Source organism: Aquila chrysaetos, chromosome 3 (assembly GCF_900496995.4).
Source record: "Aquila chrysaetos chrysaetos chromosome 3, bAquChr1.4, whole genome shotgun sequence".
NCBI classification, from domain to species: Eukaryota; Metazoa; Chordata; class Aves; order Accipitriformes; family Accipitridae; genus Aquila; species Aquila chrysaetos.
Window position 1 is genome coordinate 20,030,818 of NC_044006.1, and position 21,068 is coordinate 20,051,885.

Here is a 21,068-nt window from a genome sequence, read left to right on the forward strand (position 1 = left end):
TACAGCTATTCCGGATAAATTCCAGTGCAGTAATTTTATTCAGACAACCTAGCATTCCCATGCAGTCCTAGCTGTGTAAAGCTTTCTTCTCTGTCCTGAAAGGCTCCACTGTCTTACTTTTGGCTTCCAAGGCAATCTCTGAGGGATGTATAGATTTCAGTCATAAGAAAGTGTGCTCGCACTGAGATGCCTAATCACAGCAATGGTGTACTGTCTGTAGGTAACTGGAATAAGCACCACTCGTTCCTTATATTATTCCTAACAACAGTATCTTCCACATGAATATGCTGAAGCATGGAAACCATGGATTTCCTCGCATTTCTAGCCTATTAAGGTACAAACTTTTTATTTCTGTCTTGACAGATATTGACAGCTTATCACGGATTTTGCATCAGTGCTATGTACAGCTATGTAAATCGGTCACAAAGTCATGCTAGTTTGCCCTGAAAGCTGCTTGCAGTAGGTGCTAGACCTTGTAATAGCTGTTCTACACAGAAAAGCAAACTTCTGTTTTCCCAATCCCAAAGCAGCACAGGTGAAACACCATTCTGCACACCTCACTTCTGTAGGTTTGTATGACAAAAACACTACCGAAGTTCCCAGGGAGGAATTAGGACTGTAAAAGAACTGATAATAGAAGAACTTCAGAACATCTGAAAAGGAAGAGTCCAATTTCAATGGTGTTGATCTAAAATGAACCCTCTCAAAACTGGTCATATTTTTTTCTACAGAAATAGGAACAATCTGTCTACAAAGATAGCACCAAGGACAGTAATCACTTTCTCCCATCTTCAATTACTTGCACTTACTCATTTTCTTTTTTCCTTTTAAATCTAAACCATGGTTCTGTGGGCTAGGAAGGAAAGCAATCACCCGGTTCTACAGCACCTACACAAAAACTTTCCCTGGATCAAATGAGGAAATCACAGTAGTGCGTATATGGATGTTTGCTCCTAAGAACTCAAGACCAAGAGAGTGGGAACTTTTTAAGTGATGTTCACAGTGAATTATGAATTGATAAACTTATGTTGGAAGTATCAACGAGCACACAACCTCACCATTTACCCCTTCCCTAAATAATCCTAAAGTTTTGCACGCAAAATGTTCCCATCTGTTCATTTACACAAGAATTACAAATATGAAAAAATGCTACATTAAAAAAAAAAAAATTGTGAAGACGTAGTCAGCTAAAATTCTTAATGAGGAAGTGATTTTGTCTTTTTATTTAACAGCACTATATTCAAAGAGATGATGATGCACACAACTTCCACTATCCAATTTAATAAGACATAACAGTGACTTGGGAATTTTCAACTTCTATGTATTCAGTGAAAGCAAGAACTAACAAATAGATTTGTTTTGCTCTTGATAACTCTTTAAATATGCAAATGAGCATTTTTTTCTTCCAAAGCCAATTTTTTAAATTTTCCAACAGAACTGTATGATAGAATGAAAATGTATGTGGAAGATCCCTGAATTTAAAAAAATAATAGTAATAAAAACACTGTCTACCTCAAGTCAGAAGTATCCAAAGCTCAGCAACTCTCTGTCTTTGAAAGAATATGCAGAAAATCTTTTAAGATACTTTTAGTGCAAGTCATTTAAATCATATCTCCATTACCCCACCACATGTAAAGAACTCCAGTATATTTCTACTGGATATAGTTTTTATAGAGACTTACAAATTATGTTTGCATACAACAATGGTAGTTTTTCCTTTAACTAACATATGTCTAGCTTTTTCCAGCTTCGTGTTTCAGCAAATATTTGGCCATTTCTACCTGCTTAACTTTTTTTTTTTTTTCTGTAATGACAGCTTTGCAATACGTATTAGTAGACTGCAAATGTCATCCTCCAATAAAAAAACTCAGTCCAATCTATGTAACGTGTTAAGCAACAGCCTTTCTGGATCAAGTTTGACCTCACCAATATACCGACCTTCTAAATAGCAAAGAAATCATAAGCACAATCTGCACAAAATTTGCCCTATAAATGATTAAAAAAAAAAAAAAAAATCATAATTTGACTACTGTATTCCCTTAGTTCACTGAGCTACTAGGTAATCTCATGTAAAGCACCACAGAGCTCTACGTAAGTCACCACCAGAAATCTGACCCAATCATGAACGGATGCTATGGTGGTCAGAATTGCAAAAATCTGAATGTTACAGTGGCCTAACTAAATCAGTTAAAATCATCAGATGAAACATAACAGGGCACGTCAAAAGACAAGCACTGTGTGTTTTCAGCCATGAATAAATTATACGTTGTAGAGCAAGACAAAAAGCTCTTGCATAATTCTTTGTATTTTATACATACCTATATTACAGTTTTACAGTTTCATGGAGCTAATGCTTTAGATTCCAAGATCTTAAGCCCTATGAACTGCAATAGTTTCAAAGCCTAAAAGAATCTAAAATGAGTGCTATAACTTAAGAGTGATCACATCTTGTCCAATGCATGACAACTATGAATGATATTTCAGGTTTTATTTTAGTTAACAAGGACAGACTTTAAAGTTGGATACATGTTTAGCACTTCACAGATTGTTGACTTCTTATTATTGAAGTAATGTTTTTTGGGCAAATGAAGTCATCAAGCAGTAACAGGTCATGTAGTCTCTCAGGGATATTTAAAATGAATCAATGGGACATGGTCATTTCAATTACATTTTTTCAGCATGGGAAATTACTACCAGATATCTCCCAGTATCCACTAAGTTTACAGAATAACTGAATAAGCAGTCAAACATCCACTAGCACATCTAGCCAGACTAGGTCAACAAACTAAAAGCCACACTAGTTTATTACTACTCCACACTTGAGATTACCAGTTCATTTAACACCCACGTCAGCAGACCCTGACAGATTTCCTGGCCCACGCTTTTGGGCAAAGTCAGTCCACTTCAGATGAAACTGCTGCTGGACAAGGCATGAGCTAATCCAGACAGCTCTGACTGCAGGAAATGAGGGAGCATTCCCAGGAGACTTTCTGCAGGCTCAACTGAAAGGGTGTGAGGCAGGTATCCCTCCAGCCAGGGCAGCTGGAGAGCAACCAAGGGCTACAGCTTTTCAGGCAGCTCCAGCTTTTCCAAAATCATGATGGAAGTATATTACCCATGTCCCGGCCAGCAAGCAATTTTTGTGTTGTTCGAACTACAGCAGTCAAGAAATACACCAGGATAAACTGGCATGGAGTATCCCCAACCTAAAAAGAAACAGTGTTATAAATATAGGCCTTTTTATGACCTTGGAACATGTCAAGAGATCAACTCGTTTAATTTTAACAGTGTCATTAAAGCAATTTGCCTTTTCTACATAGATAGGATCTAAGGCACGAATTCTCAGCCTGTCCAGCAGGTTAATTATCAAGCTAGCAAGAAGACAGTGATGTGAGAAAACAGTGTGAACAGAGCTAGCAGGAACAGCAAGCCAAAAAAATTAATCCATAAACTTGAATATTGTAAATAAATACAGATTAAATGTTTGCAACTAGATGGAAGTCAGACATAGCAGAATCAAAATCTACCCGAGTAATTTTATCTCTGTGAATCCTATCAGATGTGAAAATTATTTAGACTTGGTGTTCCAAAGTCCAATTGTGGCATGAAAAGCCTCTTCTGAGTTCAGCTAAGCTTAATGTCTGTTGAGTAAGGTACACTGTGACTACCACTCATTATTTAAGCATAATGGCTGGCACTGTTGGTATATTGGTATACAAGCATTAATGGTCCTGACTGATGGTTCAAAGACTACTTATTAAGCAGAAATTTAGAGCTCTTCAACAGGCATTTTGTATAAAAGTTAAGGAAATGATACAAAATAGTTAACAAGTGTACATAAATATATATTTTGGCATACGGCCAAAAGACAGGAATTGTATAGCCTATTAACAAGAAATAAAAAGGTCTAGAGATTCTTTTTTTAAGTAAAATGAAAGGTTCAAACGCAAGTTATGCCAAATTGTGAGCTGCTTGAATTAGAGTCTTCTAAGCGTAAGACTTCTAGGAGAGCATCTTTTTGATTGTTTTAGTTACACTTCAGGCAGTTTTATCTAAACTTAACCTTTCTGACATAACATTATTCTCTGTAATTAAGGGGCATTATTTAAAACACCTTTCCGTTGTGGTTTCTTTTAGAGAAAAATTACTTAAATTATAAGCAATCCACTAAAATTGACATGACCTGGCAATGTGTGCTTGCAGCCCAGAAACCCAGCTGTGTCCTGGGCTGCATCAAGAGAAGCGTGACCAGCAGGTCAAGGGAGGGGATTCTCCCCCCCTGCTCCACTCTTGTGACACCCCACCTGCAGTACTGCATTCAGCTCTGGGGTCCCCAACATAAGAACAACATGGCCCTGTTGCAGCGAGTCCAGAGGAGGGCCACAAAGATGATCAGAGGACTGGAGCACCTCTCCTATGAAGAAAGGCTGAGAGAGTTGGGGTTGTTCAGCCTGGAGAAGAGAAGGCTCTGGGGAGACCCTATAGCAGCCTTCCAGTACTTAAAGGGGGCCTACAGGAAAGCCAGAGAGGGACTTTTCACAAGGGCATGTAGTGATGGGATAAGGGGTAATGGCTTTAAACTGAAAGAGGGTAGATTTAGATTAGATGTAAGGAGAAAGTTCTTCACTGTGAGGGTGGTGAGACACTGGAACAGGTTGCCCAGAGAGGCTGTGGATGCCCCATCCCCGGCAGTGTTCAAGGCCAGGTCGGATGAAGCTTTGAGCAACCTGCTCTAGTGGAAGGTGTCCCTGCCCACGGCAGGGGGTTGGAACTAGATGATCTTTCAGGTCCCTTCCAACCCAAACCATTCTACGATTCTATGAAAATTAGTGTAAAAATAATGATAAGAATTTTCCTGAGGATGTGTATCTACAGGGAACCCACATGAGAAGCAGCCCACTTAATTGCTGCAGTTGCCTGTCCCATACATTATCACTCAGAAGACTTGAGTGAAACTCCAAATGGGATCCTTCCTGCTGTAACAACTATCAGCTCCAGTAAAGGGTATGATGTTTACATACAATGGTAGGCATGGCACAACCACAGAACAAGAAGATTGGCACTCCATTTGTGCAGTGAATTATACTTCCCTTGGAACTCCATTAATAAAAATGACTGCAGTGGCTGGGGGCATCCCTGCATCCTCACAAGCCGCGTTGCTTTGAGAATGGTGAGCTTTGCAAGGAACCTAAACCCAGTGCCAAGTATCATAAAGATAAGTTGGGATAGGTCTTGCTCTCCCTTTACATATTTCTGTAGAAAGGTTTCACATTTTTCTTTTTCAAGCAAGCTACCTAAAATGGCTGTCATGTGCAAAAGGAAAGGGCCAGGCTGTGTTTAGTTCAAATAAAGAGTAGAGAGAAGTCAACCCTGTGTCTGAGAAAACTCCACTTCAAAATGAATCAGAATCTACTGGCTGCCTGGCAGCCAGATACAACAACTATCAAAATTTAAAACTGAGGATCTTAGCTGAAATGTCATCTGCGGCTAGGCATACGGACTCGCAGTCCTAGGTAAAAAAGCCTGCTGCCAGTACAGAGCTCTGGGGTTCACACACTGCCACTTCTTTTATTACCTGTGACCAGGTCAAGTTTCCAGTAACCACAGAGGACAAGCTGAAAACTAATCTACAGTAAAGGAACTGTCAACATCTATGATATTTTAGCTACCTTTGTATGTAGGGATGTACATCCAAAATGACTAGCTCTACGGTCAAATCTTCCCTCTGCTTGAGGTTCAAACAGCCAAGATTTGTAGATATCAGAGACAGGTGTGGAAAAAAAGGATCAATCCCTCATAAAACCTTTGAGTCCGTACATCTGTCTTAAGTCAACAATAGCCTATGCCCATCCTACAGCATACCCTTATCTGCCCTCAGTAGTGAGGTAATTAAAAAAAAAAAAAAAAAAAAAAAAAAGACAAAAACCCACAGGATCCATTTACTGGGGAATTTCAGTTCACTTGACTTCCATTTTTCTTTGCCTCTCTCTACAGAAATGTGAAGTTCTTGTGACTAAAGCTGTGCTCTGCAAAATGCAAATACGTTTTGCATGCCTGGGCATTGTTCTGCTCTGCCTCCAGTTTCCTCCAGACAGACATCAAAAAGAGGATGGAGCTGCACCAAAATGTAGGAAGATTTAAGAAAATGAAGGAATTTTTAAAAGAACACATACCATTGCCACTTAGGTAGGGGCTGTGTAACAAGCTGACTACATTGAACAATCAAAATATTCAGAATTCAGATACAAAGGTGTTTTTAATTTGGGAAAATAATTCAGTTATTCACAAATGAGTCGCTTTTCTCCCCCTGGTCTTTTAATTCATTCACAGGCCTAAGTTAATGAAATCATATATTCAAAGAGAATGTCTATAATTCTTTGTAACTGAAGAAAATCTAAATACTTCGTGTGCTATGCTATTTACTGTCCCTTAAATCTTACAACAGGCAAAAAAAACCATGAGGAATGAGAGGAGGGGGAACAGAGAGAGATGTACATTTAAGTAACATACATATCTACATGCATGCATACACTGGAAAATTGCATAGGCTTTAAAAAAGCTATTTGCGCTAACTAACATTACATTGAATTTACACTGTTTCACAAAACTACCATCACTTCAATATCAAGCAAGGGTTTGCGTGAAATCAGCTATCCAAGTCAAGCCTTGTGAAACAGATGAAGCCCACACTACAAATGAAAAGACATCATTATGTCTGACCCGTTTTGGGGGGGGCCTGTTTCTTCATCTTATTTTTTTGTACACAAATTCTGAGACACGTGCAGTACATAATATCCAGAGAAGATGTCCAAGATCCATCTCTAAGAGAAGGAATCAGAAAACAATTAGCAGTAAAAGAACTATTCTGTCATGATGACTCTTGAAACAAACTACTCAGCCCTACTACATTCAAATCCATGGAGCCTGCCTGCCCCCACGAGTTTATAACTGGGATACTGATAGTAAATGAGCAGCAAACAAGAAAACAATACAGTAAAATCATACATAATATATAAAAAAACATATGCCAGAAATGCAGTGTCCCACTGCCCCTAATTTTAAATTAGCACATTTACGTTTGTGAGTGGATTTTCTTCAAAAGAGGCATACTTTTTCAAATCACAAGGAGTTTAAGATTTTTATCTTACAATTTCACAATTAAAAATATTGGAAAGGTATAAAAATATAAAAAGCCTTTTATCCTTCCTCCACAAAATAACAGAACTTATCCTGTCATTAAGAAACTGATTTAAAGGATGATTCCTCCAACTAATATTTATAGTAAGCAAAAAATGATCAAATAAAGTATTTAAAAAAATCAAACCACAAAATGTTTGAGATTATACAGAGTCAGTTCATTCCCACAGATACACAACCACAGATATTTCATTCTGATTAGTTTTAACTTCATTCTTAAAGTGACATTGAAAGGTCAAAAAAGGTTGGTAGCCCATCAAAATGGGAGGTTTTTTAATTTTTTTTTTTCTTTCTTTCTTTCTTTTAAATCTGTTCTCCTCTGGAAGGACTAAAACTAAGAGGAATTTAGTAGTATACAGTAAAAGGCTGGTTTATTCATTCCAACAATGTGCAAATTGTTGGATGCCCATAGCTCCTGACAAACAATCCTGGTAAGTCACATGCAGCTGCGTGGTAAACAAGAACAGCAGCTTTAACGTATGGATTTGCTGGCCCCAGTTGTTGGCCACTGTAACGATGCATCTGACCCAGGTGCCTCCTTCTGCGCAATTATTGGCTCAGATCAAAGTACCAAGTTTATATAAACTTAGTAGCTCCTCTAATATCACAGATATCATCCATTGTGCGTGTTATAACCTCAGGGTTTCCTGGTTACAACTGATCCATTTTTGTTAGTAAAATAAACTTTCTCAGGTTTTCTCCCAGCCATTTAAAACCTTATGCCTCCAAACAGCAGTAATTCTTTTGCATCCCTCTGTCAGCACTCAGGATCAGCAGACAACAGTCTGATGATGAAAAAAAAAAAAAAAAAAAAGGCATTATCTTCATTCAGATTTACTGATCAATTCACAGTTTTCATCACCCATCTCCTTTTTTGTCATTCTTCAGTATTTATTCCAGACTGCAATCACACTTGGCTGAGAAGCTATGGAGTCACCTGAAAGCATCTGTCCCTGTGGCCAGAGATCACCTCTCTCCCTTGGGGGGCAGTAGTACCGCAAAGCCATCCCCACCAGCTCTGCCCCACTCACACAAAAGGAAACCAAGCTGTTCCCCTGCTTGTGCTCAGCAGGCATCTATCTACCCGCGCTTCCTCACACTGCTCAAAGTGGTTCAGGGGCCCAACGGAAGAGATATGCAGATCAAACGCTAATCCTGGGGGCTACCCTCCTCTAAGCTATACCAGAGGAGATATCTGCCACACATTGCCTTGAATGTCTCAGCAAATCTAGATGTCATTGTGGAGAGTGGAGTTTCAGCATGAATTCTGCTAAGTTGCAAACCTCAGCGTGCAGTGCTTCACTCTATGCGCAGCAATCCTATTTCCAACACAGTCCCACGTTTCCACAACCTAGCACCAAATACATAGCATGACGTGAAACCGCGGAATGTTTTGTTTATGGCAAACAATAACTTAAAACTATGAAACTATGCTTATGGGAGAAAATGCAGTAGGTCACACACCTATGGGCACCTAACAGCACCAAGCACAGGATGGCTGTGAGAGTAAGCTTGCGTGGCACCTCGATGATTTCTGTATTTCTGCCTCTCAGGTTTGGAAAGAGATTGATGCTTTGCTGCTCGCATTTGCAGAACATGGCCTGAGCTGGCAACCAAACATAAGTTTTACTGATTAGATCTTTAACTACATTTACAAAATCTCACCTTTTACAGATTTGCAGAGACTGTTGGGGAAAAAAAAAAAACTAAAAAATCCAGATTGCAAGAAAGCATCCCTGTCACAGGGCCTACACAAGGCTGAAAAACTCCCAGATGCAGGAACAAACTATTATTTCAGAGGGGAAAAAAATATCTCACCAGTAAGTGTCAGACAGAAAAGAAACTCTACTTACAGTGCATTGTATAACAAACTGTAACATGCAAGCCAAATTAAGTAACTTTTTTTGCCCGCAGCGGTATCATTTATCCTGAACATCAAATACCTGCTGGCATTCAACTGAGAAATGGGAAGTTACAGCCCAGAACAGTTATTTCTACTCTTTCTAAGGCTGAAATGATTCTGCACCCATGCAAGTGAGCTGTTGAACAACTTTTGTGAACAACCTATATCTGGTATGACACTAGTGCCCTCTGCTGCGCAGTATTACAAATTAGTTAGCAGCTTTCTTTTAAAATGAGGTTCAGCTGTATTCCCAAGTAGCATCAAGCCATATAAATACAGTAAATCAAGGATTTCTATCTTCAGGTGAATATTAAAAGAAAAACAATCCTGACAGACATACAGTATTACTGTATGTCTTTGCAAGTATTCACTTAGAAAACATTCTGTGAGACTGCCATGTGGAGCTGCATACTGTGAAATAATCTAAAATATTAAGCTAATAAAATTAAAACATTCCTTTGTTTTTCAACAAGTGAAATGGAGACTTTTTTTTTTAATCAGAAATAAAATAAAAACATCCCTTTTCAGACTGAATTATCTCCATATAGATTCAGGAAATTTAACTGTAAAATTAACAACTGGGCTTTCTGATTGCAGCTCCTCCAAATGCCAGTGTAGACTAGTAAAACCCTTAGTTATATCTTTAGTATCATCATCAGTTCATTTATATTTCCTTCCTCTTCCATTCTGTTTTTCTTTTCTTGTACTCCACATATTTTGTTCACCTTTCTAGTACAGGTTTCAGTACCTCTACTTGTCGTTGCTCTGCCAGAGATCTATCAAGTAGCAATGTTCACAGAAACATTAGGGAAGCAAGATGTCAAAAGCAAATGGAAACCTGAGAAAGATGTTTAAATTACAAGTAAAACTGGTTGTGCCACCTGCAGTTCAGGTTGTCTGATACTTTCCATTTTTAGACTCTTTTGCTTCTGATACTTTACAACTCTTAAGTGTTAGGACAGAATGCCTAGCATCTTCTTTAGGTTCAAATGCCTTAGCAAGTTTTAGCAAATTATTTGATCATTTTTAGGAATGTTCTACTAAGCACTGTATTGCTCTTATTAAATCATTTTTTTACACAATTGTTTTGTCAAGAAACTCCAGCCCACCCATGCTATGCAGGTAAAACATCTAGTTTAGTAAAAGACTTGTTCTTGTGTCAGTCTTGAAATTCCCTTGGAACGTAGGCTACATTTGGCCACATTATAAAAACCTCAGAATGAACTGAATTTAACAAGTCTCTTTGGAGCACACACAGTTTTTTCTGAAGACGCTGCATGTCCTGAGCATTCCCTGACCGCATCTTCAAGGCTTAGAGAAAAAGCAAACCAGGAATGAAGTGGAAAGAGTAGCTAAATAGAAGGGCACACAGCAATAGTGAGAGGAAACGGTCAAAGTCAAGCATTTGGGAGTGGGGAGGCTTAGAGGAAGAAGGAGGGCAAGGGTGGTAGGGTAGAAACCAAGACAGATGGGAAGGAGAACTATAATTATCAGCCTAAGGCTGAACAAGAGAGAAAGATCATGACAGAAATGCAAAGTGTAAAGGAGGAGAAAAGCAGAGGCAGACAGAAGAAATACTGCACATCCATGTAATTAAATGTAACAAAGATGGAAGGGAATGAATTAAGGCTTTAATGACTATCTTATTTCTGCCTTTTCCTAAAAACATTCAACTTTGCTGCTTTTCTAGTACAAGGTGGTGCTGCACTTCTGGTGCACACAATATTAATAAAACACACAAGCATCTCAAACATTTACATCAGTTTAGATGTTTTCATTGGTTTAAGATCACTATTACTTGAGGTCCTGGGCTGTTATTCTCAGTGACTAGATCTTGTTCTTGTGATATTCCTATACACAGCAACAGGATTATACAGATAAATGTTACTCTGAAAACAGGAATGACAAAACTGGTCCTCAAGTTCTGTTTTGTCTCAAATACTTCCAAATAAGTGTTTACGAAAGCAAATATTGTAGTATGAATCTCCAATTGTCTACTTAAAAGGAGATCAAACCCTGAAAGCAGCAGTCGCTATACAACTACACTCTCTCATAACACCTCGAAATAAATATGTATGATTAGCCTTCATCTTCCAAAACTTACCCTGAGGAATAAATCGGTAATGGCTTGTTTCTAAAACACCCGCTGAAAAATGTCAGCTTCAAAACTGAATGACAGAATGGAGAGTGAAGCTTGCAAACAACAGAGAAAAGCAACCTCTAGTGGTCCTAAGGGTTAAAATGAGAGAATAAATGCTATATACGTTCCTGTCTTACCCCACTGGTTCAGTGTTAAGGGAATTTCAGAGCCAAAGGGCAGACAGTGTGGGTTTTTTTCTGGTCATACCATCTGCGAATTTAATTCTGTTAAATAAAAGGACACTCAAATCTATGAATTGTGTACTACAATGAGAGGCGAGAAGAATCTCTTTCTGGTGAAATGCTATTAGACGTGGCTTCTGCTCTGCTGCATGGTGCTTAATTATTAGCTATCATTAATTAATGACAAAGGATTTTACTTTAGAGTGGGCCATTGTTACATACAGAAATATGGCAACTAAACTAAGGGTCAGGCACTTCTGTCTCAAGGCAAAGCAGCCTCAGCCACTGCATATCTGAATAGCTCAGCAAAAGGAAATCTTCTCAAACTGTTGGGGATTTTTTTCCCAGCAACAAGTGGTTTCACAAGTTTTGAAATAGTAGGTAGGGACAGAGAGGGTTGTGGGAGTAGAGAGGGTGGAGGAGGATGAAAAACTACAAATTGTTTTCAGCAGTACAGGCAATCTGTCATCTCTGCTGTTCTATCATTAAGCCAACGATTAAATCTTATCAATTTAAAATTTAAAAAAGGATCAGATCTAGATTGGCACACATACAGTATTATTCTAAAAATGTTCCTCTGCCACTGCCAAAGCCAACAAGAGAATGTGAATGTGAGAAAGCATTACTTTTATTATAGTTGAAAAGCTTCCCCAAAGGAGAAACAATGCAACACCTCCCATCACTGCAGAGTATCACCAACAGAAGGAAACATCAGGGAGCTGTAAGCAAAATAGCTGAAAATGACCATTCAAAAACTTTATGATGAGTTTTTCAGCATTTTACACCAGTTCCAGATTTTAGTCACCAAATCACAAAACTTCAGCTTCCTATTCAGGCCTTTCCCAGTCCTACAATTCATAAGGCTGTAAGATTTCAAACACTCAGGCTTTCCTTTTTTAGGAAGAAAAAGGATGACCATCCAAAGGTCTTCAACAAGAATAGCTAAGTAAATGCATCACATGGGGTCTGCTTCTGTTCATCTCCCTCTCACCATCCCTCCTAGGAAAGTTTTATTCTCCCTAGCCAGGCAGACTGCTACCATTAATCCAGATGACCAGCTGGAACAAAGGGACTTCAGAGATCTAGCTGACATTAGTAACTCCAGAGAATTGAAGGACTATTAACACTCCTGGCATCCAAACCCCACCCCAGTCTTGCTCAGTTTTTCCTTTCTAGAGCCCATCTCAATCTACTGCTTAATTGACTACCACTAATCCACACCATGCAAATTACCTAGAATTGTGCACTGCCCTTTCACTGTGTGATTTCACTCTGACTCTTTACTTCTTTCTATCAGAGTCAGTAATACAGGATGAATGATTATCACACAGCAATCTAATTAATCTACTGCCATTCTATCAATAGAAATCTGAACTTTCTTTTAATACACACACACACACACACACACACACACCATCCCCACTAAACCCATGCCTCAAATCTGCGGTCATAATTTGTCATTAATATAAGGTTACAATAAATCAGTTTAACTTAAATTCTTCAAAACTAGGATGTAAGTATTTCACAGCCCAAAATAATAATAAGCAAAAAGTAACACTGTATCTTTAGAAAAAAATTTAATCAAGCTATGGTTGAGCTATTCAAGTCAGAACCCCCCACTTTATGTTAAAAAAATGAAAAGGAAAGCATTTTGTCTACAAGTCAGTTAGAGGTGGGGCTCATAGTGCTGACTATTATTACAGTTGCCCAATGCTTCCCATTACTAGATCCTGTTCTCAGTTAACAGCTTGGACAGCACTTATCATGGCAACCGAAATTTTCCATGCTGAGGCAAATATTAATCTTTGGAATATGCAGCTAAACCCAGTCCATCCATTTCTGAAAACAAAACACAGGAAAAATGCAGTTTGGGTCTGTTTTTAGAAAGTCCTGTCAACCTTCAGTGCAAAGGCTGGAAATGAGAGCCAGCTGACTGATCAGGCTTTATACTGATGGAGGAACAAACTGGGCGGGAGGAGGAGGTGGAAAGAGGGAGGCAAGGGAAAACCCAGAGCAGAACCACATCACGAGGAAGGAGTGGGGGTGGAAAAAGAGAAAATTCAGGGAGATTGAATGAATGAGGTAATGGGGATCAGGAATCAGACATGCTGGAAGGAAACAGATACAACCTGAGATCAAAATGGAACAATGAGCCTGAGGGAAGTGGGAAATCAAAACCGAAGACTAGGGAAAGAAATGGTGAAAGGCCAGAGGAGATAAGGAGTCAAAAAGGAAAGTGAGATAGCATGGGAAGGAGACTGCAATAGAATACAGAAAAGAGGGAGCCTCTGAGCTACCATGGCTCAGGGAGTGAGCCCAGAAGCAGCCTAAAGAGAGACTTAGCAAAACACAGAAAGAAGGTGTGGTGTGTTAATGCTGGCCAGCAGCCACACACCCACCCAGCTGCTCACCCACTCCCCTCCTCAACAGAGCAAGGGGAGAAAAAGGATGAAAAAGCTTGTGGGTCGAGATAAGGACAAGAGGCTGTTACCAGTCACCATCATGGGCAAAACAGACTTGACTCAGGGAAAGTCAATTTAATTCATTGCCAGTTAACATAATTTGGGTACTGAAGAACAAACATGAAAACAACACCCTCCCCCCACCCTCTTCCAAAGCTTAACTTTAATCCTCCATTCCCAAATCCTGGGGCTGGGGTGGAGACACTGGTGGGGCATGACATGAAAACAAAGTTGGGGGACAAGCAGCTTCCAAGTGAGCATGAGAAAATTAGACACACCAGAGCTCTACTAGATAGGTTGCAGAGGACAGCAATTAAAGGCTGGAGTATGTCAGCACTTGCTGCAGTCATCTGAGTTTGCCCCTCTTGCAGGTAATCATTACAAAATATTAATTACATGATTACAAATTATTTTCCTGATAACCTCCTTCTTTCAGTGCAGAGAAGGTACTTCCTCTGGGGAATGTATCATGACACGAAGGTTAGTGCGCACAATCATTCTAATATGTCGAAGAGATAGAAGTCATACAGAATATAGCCTGAGAAGTGTTTCTACGTGAGATGGCTGCAGGAATAAACATACAGGAAGAAGAAAAAATGGATCCAAGGGAAATAAATCATGCTGCATAGTTATCCAGGCAGCTGCTGACTTTGTCTTAAGTTATTCTTGGCCATGGCAACCTAAGGACTCTCCATTCCCTATAGCGAATGACTAAGTTTCACCTGCTCTGGGGGAAAAAAAAACCCTGACTCACTACAGTCACTCTGACACATAGATGACTTATGCTTGCAAAGGTAAGGTCCTGAACAAGTACTTCCCATTTGCTGGTGGAAACTTCAGGCCAAACCTCTCAGTTAAGTCCGCCACAGATTTCGCTTGGTGAGAAAGCTGTGTCTAGAGACAAGGAGACTTTAAGACTGACCACAAGACAGGGAAGGTACAGGACAGTTACTAACTGTACGTTCTTCATTTTCCAAATGCCTGATTTGATACACTCAGCTCTGCAGACAGTAACACTTGCGCATGTGTAACAGAAGCCATGCACTGAGGAAAGCAGAAAGTATTCTGAAAAATAAAGTCCTGAGCATCTTTCCTTCGCCAGAAAATTCAAGGGGGAAAACCTTCACTTCATCTCTAAATGGTCAGCACTATCCCTAGGCTTCAGCTAATGAACTATTCAAAGAGACAGTGAGAAGCACCACAGAACCACCCATGAGAAAACTGAATGGTTTTTATCTTCAGAGCGCTACTTGGATATTGTGCTGTGAACCAAGGGATTTTTGAAGAATAAGATCAAAAGATAAAACAAAGTAGCTGCTCATCTGGGACATGAGGAAGAGAAAAAAACAAGTCTGGAAGAAGTCTCAGAGGCAGAATGTAGATCTGAGGAGCTTAAGGCATGCTTTAGTTACTCTCAACTATTTTTGAAGTTTCTTTCCAGAGATCTCTAGAAGACACTTCCTCCAAACTATATATTCTGGTATTGCTTCTCCTCACATTAGAAAGTTTTTGCAATGTCTAACAAATCAGCTATGCTGCCATTTAAGTCATTATCCATCTAATTATTCATGCCTCCTTTCAGACTTCTCTAAGCAACCTTGATTTTGGTTTTTTTCCACATAGTCCTCATGTGTTTTTCTTCCTCTATCCACCATTGTCAAACATAGTATATAAGCCTTTTCATAAAAGATCAAGCTCCATCTTTAAACTAGTAACAAATTTTGTCCCCATTGTTTCAATTAAAAATCTTTTCCATAACTTGATTGCCATCACTGCTTTTTAGCTTACATATGGCTTCCTCCCTCTCACCATTTGTACACTTGATATTTCCACAGCCTTCAGCCTGGTTGGCTAAACAAGCCAAGCTTTTTAAGTCAACTCTTGTAAGACATCTCCCTCATCACTGCACAAGACTCACCCTCTGCACTCATCCTGCATTCAGTTAGTCCACAAGTCACTGCATAGGTAACTAAAATTATACAGTGTTCTAGATGATGTCTCAGAAATGCAGAAAATGGCCTTAACAGTTTAGCCGCTCTGAATATATGTTTCCAGATATAGCTTACCTTAACATTTGACTTTCTTTGTGTCTACATTGCACAATCTCTCTTATCTTTTCCCATAGATTAGATATTTGCCTACAGAAGACATTCTTGCCAGTGGTCCTAAATGAACACCATTGCACTTTGTATCACTGAATAAAATTACATTTCTATTTCTCTAATCCAAAAGGTTATCTAATTTGTGAATGACATGGTGATTCTTTCATAGATCCTCCCAAATTTGTTTCACCAGAAGATTTCATCAGCATACGTTCACTCTTTTATGTCACCACCACTAATATTTTGAAAGTCAAGCCCACACCTGACTTTTGAAGAACATCCCACCATACTTAATTTCCCTTTTGTCACCTTTTATCAGACAGTTCCTCACTGACTTCGTATCTCCTGTACTAACCCATGTTTTATTTTGCTACACTAATAAATTCCAGCATGGCATGGCAGAATTACAAAATCACTTTCCAGGTTGACTTTTTGCACTCATACAAACTACTTCTATTTTACTGAAGAGAAGTCAAACAAAAAACCCCAGAAGCTCTACAAACTGCAAACTTAAGAAAAACTGTCCTAGGATGAGATTTATTTGGTTTTCCATTTTTTTAACCTATTTAAGTTTCTTAGAATTTGGTCAGATCTGCCTCTAAACACACACACATTCACTACAACTTCTCAATGACAATTAGTGACGTTTAAAGAATTATGATGAAAATGTACAGGATATCACTTTCTTGAGTTGTATTCTATTGCCTGCCTCAGTTATGGAAATTAAGTTTACTCAAATGCAAGAAAACTTTAGAAGTTTCACATACAATGAGCTTTACAAAACTAAAACATTTGAACAGATCAGGAATTTTAGGATGGATTTTATCATTACCAATATATGTGGCTTTATCTTTTAAATATCTCTAACACTGAACTACATTACTATTTGAAAGTTTAAAAGACTCTACTTCTACTACAAGAATTGTCAGGGATAAACATTGGTTGGGATTCCTCTGCCAAAAGAGATTTTAAAAGTTGGGGAAGGAAGGAATTCAGGCTATTTAATTTGCAATTGACTCACAAAATAATTCAATAGGGTGGAACGTATCTTACATCTCCTAACTGGGTCATCTTTTGTTGTATTCATCAGCATTTTAATAAATCTCCTCAAGACTGTCTCATCTGAAAATCTCTTTGCCCATAATAAACTTCACACAGGTCATCACAACCATCTGGAGAGGTCTTGTGGTTTCTTTAACTAGATGTAGGTTTCTAACTATGTAGTTTTACAAATGATATTGTAAACATCTGAAACCACGTCTGGACTTTGTCTCTTGTTGACATTACATTTGTAGTGGGGCAAAGCTTTTTGATGCGGCTGCAAAAAATGAACAGGATTCTTGCATTTCACATACAGAAAGAGAACAAGCAGTCCAGGAACAACTTGATGGGTAGACATGGTTTTACTCTCCCCCTTGGAAAGAATGTTTAAACAGTTCAAGTTCAATTAGTATCCTGACCACCAACACCAGTGAAATGAAGACAGCATTCAAAGGCAGCCTCCTATTTGGCTGGGTTTCTTCTTGTGCCACACAACCAAAACAGGGGAAAAAGAAACCTCCCATTATTCAGAGCAGAGATCAGTCTGCTAATGCATCCCTCTACCTGACTGAAGACACTTTAATGATGGAGTGACAAGAAGTAGATGGGGTGAAGGCAGGCAGCCAGGCTAACTGGAGTCCGGTCAGAGCACAGCCTACATGCGAGGCTGGAGATCAATCACCAGTCAGATTTCACAACAGGTCCTGCTTCCTTCCCCAGCTCTGTGAGGAAGGTCAAATGCCTTTTCAGCTGTGAGAAAAGTTGTACATGCAGCATCACCTGTACTCTTAGCTCAAAGTCAAACTTCCGTACAAGAGTAGAATAACTCTCCTCACAGTTCACTACCGACATTTTTATTATTTGTACATCTCCTCATCATACTGTTATAGCAGGACAACCTGCCTTCCATTTGGGCTTTTCCTGCGGTGTTCGTTTCACAGCTCACTTCCCCATATTTTTTCTTATCTCCTATTATGCCATCCCCACATTTTCTTCATTAATTTGATCCCAGTTCTCCTTCCTTCCTAGACTTCTTGCTCCCCATTCCCTTGTGAAAGGCTATCATAATTAAATAGTAAACAGTGCTGCAGTTACCCTTGACAACTGTTGCAGTGTTTTCAGTAGGCTTCCCAATAAACAGCCCAAATGAGAGTAATGAAGATAATGGGTAAGTCCCTGCTACACAGGCACAGCAAGAGAGTTCCTGCAAACTCAGACAAGACAGTAACACATTTTGATTCACACCAAGTGTTTTCCTCACAACCCTATCAGCTAAAACATGCTGCTGTTAACAATTTCAGCTCTGCAGAATCAAAATATATCCTGTGGGACAAACAAAAGCATTGGAAGAACTAGTGCCAGCCTGCACAACTAATGATCATTAGTCCTTGTTAAGCAGCAGAAAAATAGGACTGGAATTCAGATCTGTGTGCTAGTCCCAGTTCAGCTTCTATTGAATGCTCCATTACACACTTAGGGTTTTCCAGCTCCAGCTTTAAGAAAGCGAGATCAGATTTTCAGAGGTGCTAGATACTTCGGTGCCAGTGATGGCTGTGGGAGCTGAGTGTCTTCAACACCTCATAAAACTAGAGTAAGCAGCAGATATCCAAGAGTGATCAGCCTCCATTAGAGACTGATTGTTTTAAATTTGATCTCCTCGATTCCTCCATATGCCACAATCCCTATATTACTTTTCCTCCTTACTTTTCCTCCTCCCATGACAGTGACCCCCATCTCTGTTCCCATTCACCACAAGCTGGAGGCTCTATATCCAGCCCATTTGTCTCTAAGCCAGGGCCTGCGTTTTCTTTTAGTTTTGGCCTTGAGGGCACAAAGTCCTCTGCTTGTCTCACCATAGGAGTTACCAATCTCATAAGCTGGTATAGCAATGGTCTCCTATCGCACAGGAACTGAGAACAGATTCACAGACAACAAAAAAAACCCATCAAGCTTCAAAAGCTTCTTCAAAGCATTAGTTTTACTTACAATCCCAAAATGCAAAGTTCCTCCCTTCCCATCTATTTACTTACGACTCCTTACAAATACAACAGCACTGATACAGCAGTAATTTCTCCTCACTCATCAGTAATGAAAACAACTATCAGAGCCCAGAAAGCCTCCTCCCAAAACCACAAGGGAACTGGGTAATGGTGAGCCCTACACCACAGAGCTGAGCAGAGAGCTCAAACTGGACAGCAAGCTTCAGCTTGCATGAAGAGCATTTAAAACCCCTCTGTCTGTAACTGTGGCTACTGTACTATATTCAGTGTATATTTGCCAGGCCAACAGCAAAGTAATGAATCACAAAAGACATGAAGCATACAATTTTACCTAAGGAGGAAGAAAACTGCATACTAACCTAGAGTAAACAATAAATCAAGATACTGACTGCAGTGTATTTGTGCATGCTCTGTTTCCAGAGGGAGAAAAATATACATTAATCATTAATATAAATGTATGCAACAGTTTAGCAAGATCGTGCTCTGTTCCCCAACAGTTTCAGGCAGGACCAGAACTCCAATTGGATGAAAGGACTTCAAGCAACCAAAGCACAAGGCCCTACAAGTAAATACCATAGAGTCCTACCTTGGATTTATTGTGCTCATCAGTCCACATTATTACTAACAGAGCACAATGACTTTACAGATCTGCCACAGATCCATTAGACAATGCCTGTTCATCCAAAATATCATTAAAAGTTAGATTTTAATTATGGCATTTCATGCAAAACTATGTGCTTCAACCTCAGGTAGTTATTTCTTCCAACTAACCCCAATTTCTGCTAAAGCAGTCACTTCGGGTTAACAGGATTTGCAATACAAAAAAAAAAAGCAAGCTATTCCCTTGTAGGAAATAGCTAGAAGACCAAGTAAGAGAAGTGACTGATTATAAGATGTACTACAACAGATGCACTCACCCACTTTCAGTGTGCCACCACACAAAAATACTCACAATAAATCCAAGCTTTTTATAGTCTCGAGTATACATAGATTTGCGTTTCTCAATACTGCCACTACTGTTGTTAGGTTCAGATTCTGCATCAAATGCAATTCTTCGGAGTTCAAATATGATATCTCGTTGAGCCTATGTAAAAACAAGGTTAAAAAAATTGGTTAAAATAACTTACCTCTCACTTTAATAACCAATACCACAAAAGCTGTTTCAAATCACTGTATTCCCTCCACTGCCCAGCCTTTCTTTATCTAAATTCCCTACTTCATACTCGGAGAGACAGTCAGCAAGAACAACTTTGTGGTCCCCATTTTCCAAAGTCCTCACATTTGTGGAGTTCACATGCAGATGCCTAAGTGCTGACTTCCAGAAGCTGGACCCATGTTAGCAAGGCCACTAACTACACACGTAATTTTAATCACAGGCATGAAACCACAGAAGCCAAAAGATCACACACATTTCAAATTAAGCTGATACTTAAGCACTTTGCTGGCTGAAATCAAAATGGCTCAGCACTCCGCATTCCTTTTGGTAACTGTCCATTTTTGCTAGCACAGTAATGGGCGAGAGAGGAATTACTGCAGTTACACATCGCTAAAAACGTCTCAAGGCAGGGATAACCACCTTATCATCAATACTAACATTGTGTCAGTCACTCTTTATGGAGATATACACTAGTTAACTGCATGTACATTCCCGTGAGTCAAACTTTCCTGCCTCAAACTTAAGAAACAGGAAGGGTAAAATCCTACAGTGTGATGTTACTTATGTTTACGACCACCTTGCTCTCCCACCTCCTCTTCTCCAAATTATCAGCAAGTCTTAATACAACTCCTTCTTAAAAATGAAATCAGGTTCCTCCTTGTACAGGGCCTAAAAGAAGGCCACAAAAAATAAAGAAACAAAACACATCTTCTCTGTGGCTTATTGACTCTATATTTAAACTTGAATCTCTTAGGGGAATAAGTATCTCTTTTTGCACAATGAACAGTATTAAAGCTGGTGTTTGGCCACAGAAAGCAATAAACAAATTAACTACTATATAGGTTCCCAGTAACAAAAATGTGTTTTATTGTAACACAAATTAAC

At 39.2% G+C, this 21,068-nt stretch overlaps 1 protein-coding gene across 3 annotated transcripts in view; it reads right to left on the minus strand.

Moving 5' to 3' along the window:
• ELMO1 (engulfment and cell motility 1) overlaps positions 1-21,068 on the minus strand; it is a 323,193-nt gene that overhangs the window by 177,476 nt on the left and 124,649 nt on the right. For all 3 annotated transcript variants that reach the window (XM_030008954.2, XM_030008955.2, XM_030008956.2), the window contains one exon: positions 19,980-20,111. In XM_030008954.2, coding sequence (XP_029864814.1) covers positions 19,980-20,111 — 132 coding nt within the window. The remainder of the gene's footprint in view (positions 1-19,979; positions 20,112-21,068) is intronic.